The sequence below is a fragment of the Schistosoma mansoni genome, chromosome 1 (genome assembly GCF_000237925.1).
Source record: "Schistosoma mansoni strain Puerto Rico chromosome 1, complete genome".
Lineage (NCBI taxonomy): Eukaryota > Metazoa > Platyhelminthes > Trematoda > Strigeidida > Schistosomatidae > Schistosoma > Schistosoma mansoni.
In genome coordinates this window covers 62,219,431-62,229,237 of record NC_031495.1, presented here as the reverse complement: position 1 = coordinate 62,229,237, position 9,807 = coordinate 62,219,431, and the positions used below count along the sequence as shown (strand labels likewise).

At 34.1% G+C, this 9,807-nt stretch overlaps 1 protein-coding gene across 1 annotated transcript; it reads right to left on the bottom strand.

Moving 5' to 3' along the window:
- Nucleotides 1-5,214: 5,214 nt before the first annotated feature.
- On the bottom strand, nucleotides 5,215-5,856 carry Smp_152040 (hypothetical protein; the record flags this gene model as incomplete). Its single annotated transcript, XM_018795132.1, has 2 exons — nucleotides 5,215-5,313; nucleotides 5,800-5,856. The coding sequence occupies 2 exons, from the start codon at nucleotides 5,854-5,856 to the stop codon at nucleotides 5,215-5,217; spliced, it is 156 nt and encodes a 51-aa protein (XP_018649475.1).
- Nucleotides 5,857-9,807: the final 3,951 nt, after the last annotated feature.

Sequence of the window (9,807 nt, the reverse complement as noted above, 5' to 3'; positions counted from 1 at the left end):
CATCCAACACAAATAATCATTCTTAAAGGTGAAGAATCTATGCAACGATGGATCAAAACCGGTTCATATAAGAGGGGTTATGAGAAATGCTGTTCATGGTATATTCTACAGACAGATTTAGAAATGGTTATTTTTAACTTCCAAATTAGAAAACAATTTAAAAATACTGACACAATGTATTTTACTTTATCTCTACCAAGAGTCTGACAAATATACGTTATTGCCTTAATGATCTAAGGTTTTATTGTTGACTATTTTAAATCAACTGCAAATTATCGGCATTTACTATCAGTTATTTTGATGACCACTTCATCAAATTTAATCATAAGCGATGAACATAAAAGCTTTGGTACATTGGATTTCAATCTGTCCATAGATTGAATATCTTGATTTGTTAATTCAATATGTAATGAACAATACTACTCAATGTATTTTCATTCCTAAGTTTCTCGTACTGTTATTGTTGTTATTATTAGCTTTATTCAATATTATATTTTTGGTACACTATAGAAGTCTCAGTACAAAGTATTTCAATAAGTTTCCATTCCTTATCTCTTGATCAATCCTGAAGATAAATATAGATTGATCGCCAGGTGGATGTTAGCAGTTCAGGAATCGACATCTGAATAATGTTCATTCTCTTCTATGCATATTACAGAGAAATGCCGTAAACTATTCATAAACGCACCTGAATAGGTTATGCGATAAACAAACGTAATGATTTGTTAAAACAAACAGGGAAACAGATAATTTGTTGAAATATCCAAATAGCAGGATCAAGTAGCTAAGATATTCTAACAGGCCGCCTGTCTGTTATTATTTAGACTTCTATCAAAACTGAACATATCACATTCTAATTTCTTTTTTCGAATAAATTAGCTTAAAGAAATAATTAACGTCTGGATAGAGTTGGAAATCAAAATAACCATTTATATTCATCATTTACTTCAAGCAATTGATAAGTTTCAGTTCAAATACTGATAAGTGAATCAATAATAGAAACCAAATTGAGGGTACTCAATGATAACTCAATTTTTTAAAGCATGTATAAAGTCTATTAGGGAATAACCTGTAATTTGATATAAGGAAATCAAAAACGAATAACATTAGCCTTAATATATATGACAAAATAATATCCATGTTTAAGAAGTATTTTTAAACATCACAATGAAAAGATAACGAGAAAAATCTAAATAAGATCAGTAAGGTTAAGAGAGAAAGAAATTCTTTCACTAATAATAGTATGAACAATTTGGCCAATGAGGTATTCATGGTTCAACTTCCACCCGAAATGATTAAATCAAATATAGATTATGAATTTAAAAGGCAATATCCAAATGAAGCCGATAATAATTAATTATCTTTTATGTTACATGCAGAATTAAGTTGCATATTATATGATCCTATGATTATATGACTTTCTACATAAATTCATTTTCATTCCAAATATAAAGGTAAGGAGACAGACCTTAATCGTGTTATCTTCCTGTGCACAGAGGTCACGTTCATGGTTCTCTCGAAATTGTATCCATCCGTCAATCTGAACCAAGAATTCAAAACTTATAGCTCACGATTAGACAATGAAAACTTTCCAGTATATGTTTTTGTTAGAAAGACTATCATTATTCACTTGTGTTAACTAGACTAATACCATGGATTTTGCAAACAAAATTGATACATGTTCAAGTATATCATTCGTTATTAATAAAATCACAATTTCTAAGTCTTGATATCACTTCATGGTAAAAAATATTGATTTTGGTGGACTGTATAGGGCTTATGTATTGAAGTACTGTTGAAGGATAACCAAATCAATCAGTTCATTTTGTTTTGGATTTTATTTCTCGAACATGCTTCTATTTATGTATGAAGTAATTTTTAACAAAAAGGGAATTTTACTAATCTCCACATCACATTTTAAAAATTTTACTGGGACATAGTTTAGGGCAGTAAGTCTCAATCAGCCTAAACCGTAAAACAGATTTACCTGAGCTTAACTTGTCATGGTTTCGGTGTCTGAAAACAGATATTACAAAATAGTGCATTCGGTAAGGAAGAACGAACATATATTTAACTATAAAATCCAGGACAGGTAGATTTGAAGAGCCTACTCATGTTATGATCCACAACTCTGCATGCGAGACTCGTACCCAGGACCTTCGGTCTCGCTCGTGAACACTTAAACTCTAGATGCGCACTACTGGGGACTCCATACTAGGACGAAACGGACAATCAGTGCTTCCGGGTTTTCAGTGGTGGTTTAACTTAGATAGACTCGTGATCTTAGTATTTCTTTATATCTTTAAAACCTGGATCTGTAATTTTGAATACTAATTTTTATTTGGAAATAAGCTGTCAGAAAAATATGATGTGACTTTAATTCGTTACCTACAAAAATTAGACAGAGTAAGAATAGACGCCGTTAACAACTGCCCTTCAAAAACCGATACGTTGTTTCGACTATATTGTAATCTATTTTCATTATTTTCATCATTATACTATGATTGACTTTGGATATCATAGTTTATCAAGCCATACAAGATATACCTTTATTTTTTTAGTGTCATGATATATCTCCAACTAATATACTATTTAGTAGGTAGTCAAAATGAAAGATAATCACTAGACTACAAGTATTAAGTTATTTACTTAAACGATATCTCTAAATTTAAACTTGCCAATCCTTAAAGTGTTAATAAAATCATATTTTTCCTTATATAATCCTAGTTGCAATGTTTGTACTTTTCCGTTTCTGATAATTAGGGCTTGATTAGTTAAACCGGTTTTTCTTCAACGAATCCAGTTAGGAGCAAATTATGTTTCTGGTATTCACAATAAACATATCCTTTAATCAACTGGAGACAAACTCCACATTGTCGTCTGAACGTATCGTAGTCTGTAATTACGACCATATTTTCGTTTATTTAGTCACTTAATTGTAGATATTCTGGAATAATTTTTATTACAGAATTAACTAGATGTGTGATCTTTGCTATGTTGTAATTTTCTTCCATTATAACTGACTATGCCACACTTGATACGTCCTCAGCATGATGATGTGGTAATTTCGTCTTTGGAAACTCTACAGTTTAAGTGGTTTTTATGAATAAACCTTTATTGAATGCTGAGTAGTAGGAACTTAAAGGGTTTATTTATTTCCAACACATGCGGTTTAAATGAAGAAAACGGAAAAGGGGAAATAAAATACACATTTATGGGGGAAATAACAAGGAAATAAACAAAGGACTCGTCAAAAACTCGTTTTCTCTCTTACCATGTGTTAATGGTGAGACTTTTTGTCTAGATGTCAACACAGATCGGAATATCCTGGAATTAACGACGATGGCTATCATATGTACTTTTTGCTTAAGTTTACGATTGCTTGTCTACTTCAACCCCATATTTACGCAAAATGACCTGCTACTCACCTGAATTCCTGTTAATTACACTCAAAATTATTTGCCCTTAGAGTAAATATTTCCTATGCTCGCTTATATCTCTATCAGGGAGCTAAGTTTTCTACCTAGTGGACTACATTTAGAAAAAGCATGTTTGGAAGAAGACACTTGTTTACAGAAACGTCAATTAAGATCAAGAATAAAAATAAATTTATCAGTTAGTGCGTTAATTATTGATTATGCGTCTTAATTTAAAACTTAATATGAAATCATACACATCTTAAGCACCTATGTCTAAATTGTCTCCACCCAACACATATAAGTGAGAAATTAGATGCATATACAAGAGATAATGTATAAGAGAATTATGATTGCAATATAAACAACTTCAAAACATAGTAATACCTGATTCGCACATTAGCGTTGTTGTGGGATAAATATAACTATTAACTTCTCGTCTCGCTAAAGTACTACTTTTCATAAAACTTTTTTATTCACTGTAGTAAAGCAGCTTGATGAAATTAATGAACAATAAAAGTTCAGTTGATTTAGTTGTGTAACTATTCTCCTTCTGTTTTTTTGTAAATAAACAAGATTGGGAAAGAAAGCGTATGAGGAACTATACTGTTACTGACTGTAACCTCTTATCTTGTGTAATACAGATTTAATAGAGGTGATGTGATCATGATGCATGATATTTCTTAAAATCGTGTTCACACTACAGGGTCAATTATTCCTTGTAGTATTAAATCACGCATAAGAGACAATCCCTCTCAAATTGTACAGGAACAGAAATCTGTGAAATTCATTCCGTTTTCAAAAACACGTAACTATATTACAGCTGTCCCGTAGCTTCCATAAAGCCACCTCTTTCATAACAGGTCTCAACGTTAACTTTAGTCGTACGATGATTTCAACTATTAACAATTGACTGTTTTAAACTTTTAGTTTCAGAAGAAACTTCATAAGAACTGTACCTTTCCATTATAAAGAACTACCTTATGACACCTAGACGCTGATGTGAATAAACGATAATAAAATTTAAATCAACACATCGAAGTTTCAAAGGTAAATCAATAAATAAGATCGTTCTGGTACATAATATTGTTATGAGTTTGTGGATCAATTGTCTAAATGCACCGAAACAATCAAAATATAAACGGACATTATGGAAACTAGTCTAAACGTTTTAGAAAAAAGGCTTATTATCCTCTTTTTGTTTCTTGGTTAGATTGATGAACGTTTCCTGAGAACTGAATGAATATGAAAAGGATAATCTGGTGTAGATGCTTAGTTGATATCCATTTATCAATAATAGTTTTCATGAACGAATTCGTGGTTCCGATTTTACTGTGACTCACTAGTTTAACTTTTCTAAACAAAAACTATTCAATACGATCTTGCGACATTTGAACATCCTATTATTACATAGTACCCGTAGTGATTTCGGGATACTCCAGATGGGCAAACGCCATGTATTTGAATGGTATTCTACACACCTGAAAAACACTACACGTGAAAGCACCGTCAGTTATCTCCACCACAGAACATGTGCTTCCGTCAATATCTTTCGACCACAGGCTAGAGAGTTGTCGATGGCTTTACGATTAATTCATTTTGTCTGCCACATGTACGTCTTCCACATACACAGACACAATAAGTTTTTTCTACACAGTCGGCGTTCTAGTTACTTATGAGAACTCTCAACACTATTGTTGATGTTGTTATTAAACGTCAGAATATCACCACTGAAAGCGACAACCCAGCTGAGCTTTCTGTTCATCCAGTGTCGCTGTGATTAGTTGGCGATAAGCAATTATGCAAAGAAATTATGCGATAAATCTGAAGAGATTTCGCCAATGAAAGTTAACATAACTGTTTCATAATATGGATACGTGTTCGCTTGCACAGCGCTCTGCACACATAAAAAGAACATAAAAATATGTTTGCAGCACGATATGTGGTTTCTATCGTAAACATAATCGACCTTGCACAATCTATAACAAAGAACGACGTACGACTAGTTTCTGTCACGATCAATCGAAAGTGATCGGGTGTTCATATTGGATTTTCTTTTCTCTTTTGCTTTGTCCAATCAAACATATCCGGGGATCCACGACCGCATTTATAGGTCATCACAGTATAAAACAGTTTGTAACTATTAACATTATATAAGCAAAACGCTTTCTTTTACTTTACTCTGTGGTGTTGTACATTGAGTCTTTACAAACAACTTCAAGCAAACCAAATACATCCGTATTTGGTCACGGGTACTGGATGGTAATCTTGTTATATGATTACACTTTCCACTATAGCATTCACTCACTTTCTCAACTGGCCGAAAAGTTCATAACAAATCGCTAAAGATACCGGAACATAACAATCTACAGATTTAGCGTACTTCAGTCTTCTCTCTATCAACCTTGCTTCCGCGCACTACAAAGTGCATCCACGTCATCTAGGAATGTAAGTTAATATATATAAATATCAAGCCTTCTGGAAAACCTCTATCGCGTACCTCACTTGAGCCCACATTGACATGGGCCTGATCTCATTATGCTTTCAATCAATAAAGGGCACTCTAGATCTGTCCTACTAGTTGAAGAAATAGGATTGTCCATGATATTGTACAGAACAAACCAGATAGTTTTCTTACATACATACCCTTCTGCAACCTCATGCGCAACACTTGGGAAAGAGTGCATGTACAGATAGGATATCTCAAGCGGCAACAAACTGATTTCAACTGAAAAAAACTTACCCCGCTTCATAGTATCTACAAACAATCACTCAAAATAAAACTGTTCAGCTCATTATTACATAAAAAACGTGTAAGCATGCCACAATGAATATGCTGACCCGACGAAACATAAGTGGACAGCAAAATTTCAGTGAACATTTAAAACGTCACACAAATTACGATATTCCGACGCACTGAATCACCACTCACTACTGCTGCACTGATGAGCCATCAAAAACGACATGGGACAAAACACGCTCGTCATCATGGTTTACGATAGCATAAATCAGAATTCGCGCTTCATTTTGATTGCTTGCCAAATGCAAGGTCGAAAATGCGAAGGAGAGTGGATTTTGTACCTAATCTTATAATCTGGTCGTTAAGATATTTGTGTAACTACAACTACAAGAGACTGACTCTCCAGCTTACCACTCATTCCTTCGAAAGTCAGATCTATGTCTAGGTGACAATTCCCAAATCGAAAGAAGCATTCATTCTGGACTCCACCATTGACCTCTAATGAAAATATTACCAGACTGCTAACGTAAGATATGTATGGGTATTCATTTTAGGAATACTAACTGGGACTGGATAGTTTAGACCCAAATATTAAAAACATGAGAATTTATACCGTTCAGTAAACTATATATAAACAGATATAGCAAACCCATCAAGTAAATAGTTGTACGTGACTGATAGACCTCTAAGTTTAGGACGTATATATATATATGTTAGAAGCTTAGTATTTTCGATGGATTAACGATGGATTGCTCCCTAAATAGTTTCACGATCTACCCTTTCTATCATACCTTCAGAAGGATAGATTTTATAAATCAAGTTCTAAATTCGTGACTTAAATGCTTAATGTTCTACATACGGAACTCTCATCTCAACAATTGCCAATTTTCATGCTGATTCTAAAGCATATAACTAAAATGTGTGAAATCGTACAAAATTCAGATATTTTTCTCTTTGATTTCACTGTTTATTTAAAATTAGTACCCCAAAACAGAAATATCTTCTATTTTCTCCACATTTTCCTTTATTTTTTTAACGCTAAACTGTTTCTTTAGGTTTCAAGTCGATTTTCATCGACAACTGACTTGAACTAAGTAACTACTGAAAAGTAATGAAAACTGTTAGGATGTTTTGTGCGTGTGCAAACATGGACTGATATAAAATTGAATACATAGCTTTCAGATTTCAGGATTAGCACCATTCAATGGTTCATATTAACGAATTTAATTAATCCACTTTTCAGAACCATCATTTAGTAGTCACCTCATCTACAAAAATAGCTAAACTCTTCTATACCAATTAAATGTCATATAATTTTAGAATTAAAATGTATCTAATATTAGTCCTTTACTGAAAACTCTCTTTGTACATTGAATTAATGTTGTGCATATTTCGCGCGTTAATATTGTTTGTTTTACGGACTAATGACACCTGTCAGATGTGGATTCCAATTTAAAAAAAAGAATAAAAGAAAAGGAAAAAAAGACGTTGGAAGTGGATCGGACATACATTAAGAAAATCACCAATGTGCATTACAAGGCAATCCCTAACTTGGAATGGTGAAAGGAAGCGGAAAAGAGGAAGGCCAAAGAACACATTACGTCGGGAAATAGAAGCAGATAGAAAAGGAGAATAACAACTGGAAAGTAAGGTCTCAGGACAGAATTGGATGGAGAATGCTGGTGAGCGGCCTATGCTCCTCGACGAGGGGTAACAGGCGTAAGTAAGTAAGTAAGTTCTATTATATTCGGCAGAGATCAGTGACGAATTGCAGGTAACAATAGCATGTTTAATCTTCATTCTTACGCCTGTGAAGGAGTATAGGCCACTCACCAACACTCTGCATCCAATCCTGTCATGCACAATCTTTTCCAATTCTTTTCAGTTTTTATTCATCCTTTTCATACCTACCTCTTATTCTCTATGCAATGTGTTCTTTGACCTTCCTCTTTTCCACTTCCCTTCACCATTCCAAGTTAGGGCTTGTCTCGTGGTGCACTTTGATGATTTCCTTAATGTATGTCCTATCCACTTCCAACGTCTTTTCCTAATTTCCTCTTCAGCTGGAAGCTGGTTTGTCCTCTCCCATAAAACGCTGTTATTGATAGTATCCGGTCAGTGAATGTTGAGTATTTTACGTAAACAACTGTTTATAAATACTTGTACCTTCTTGACTATGGATGCAGCAGTTCTCCACGTTTCAGCTCCGTATAGTAGGACTGACTGTCTTGATGTTCGTATTGAAGATTCTCACTTTCAAGTTAGTTGACAATTGTTTTGAGTTCCATATGTTCTTCAAATGTAGAAATGCCGTCCTTGTTTTGCCAATCCTCGCCTTCACGTGTACATCAGATCCTCTTTGTTTATCAATGAGGCTTCCCGGGTACGTGAATGGTTACACCTCTTCCAGAGTTTCTGCATCAAGTGTGATCGGCTTAGCGTGTTGTATTTGAGGATCTTGCTTTTTCCCTTGTGTATGTTAAGGCCTATTGATGCAGAGGTTGCTGCTTCATTTGCTGTCTTCATCTGTATTTGTTCGTGTTTATGGGATAGAAGGACTAGGTCATCTGAGAAGTCCGAATCGTCTAATTGGTTCTGAGATGTCCATTGTACTCCGTGTTTCCTCTCATATGTCGAGGCCTTCATAATCCAATCAATCACCAGAAGAAAGAGGAAGGGGGAGAGTAGACAGCCTTGTCTGACTCCGGTCCTTACTGGAAATGTGTCTGTCAGCTGTCCGCTATATACGATTTTACACTGTAATCTGTCGTATGGATTCCGGATGATGTTGACGATTTTCTCTGGCACTCTATAGTGTAGAAGAAATTTCCACACTCTCAAATGCTTTCTCATAATCAAGAACGTTGATGTTCAGTGATGAGTTCCATTCAATTGATTGTTCAACAATGATCCGTAATTAATCTTCATATACTTTGATAATATGAACAAGACAGTGGATGCCATGTTCAATGATGCAACTGTTTTAAGTGTTATAATCAACTAATCGAGTAGCACCAATATCAACTGAAAAATGTAAATGTTTATTCAAATACTTATTAATGTCTAACCTAGATTATGTCATCATTTCACTCAGTCAAAAATGTAATCTATTCAAACATTTAAAATCAATCAACCAATCAATCGATCGATCGATCCGTTTGTGTTAGTCATACACACGCGCACACACACGCACTAAACTTTAAACAATTATGCCTTCATTTTTAAGATAACCACATATTCTGATAGAATTAATAAAATTCGTTTAATCCTCCTCAATATAAAATGTATAAATGAGAAAGAAAAGAAAGAAAAAAAAAAGAAAAGAAATGATCAATAAAGAAAATTATTTAACTTCAAACTCATAAATAAAAAATTTATACGAATATTTATATGTGAAAAATTATATTTGAAATAGTCTCAGAGATTGAAATGTAAATAATTCCAATCGGTTAACTGCTCTGGCGCAAGACTGGTAGGTCCGGGGTTCGAATCCTGCTGGGCGAGGTCGTGGATGCGCACTGTTGAGGAGTCCCACAAAAGAACTAAATGACCGTCCAGTGCTTCCGAGTTTTCAATGGTGGTCTAACTTCAATTGACTCATGATTTCAACAATGAAAATACTGAAATCTCAACAAACCCCTTCTGATTAAA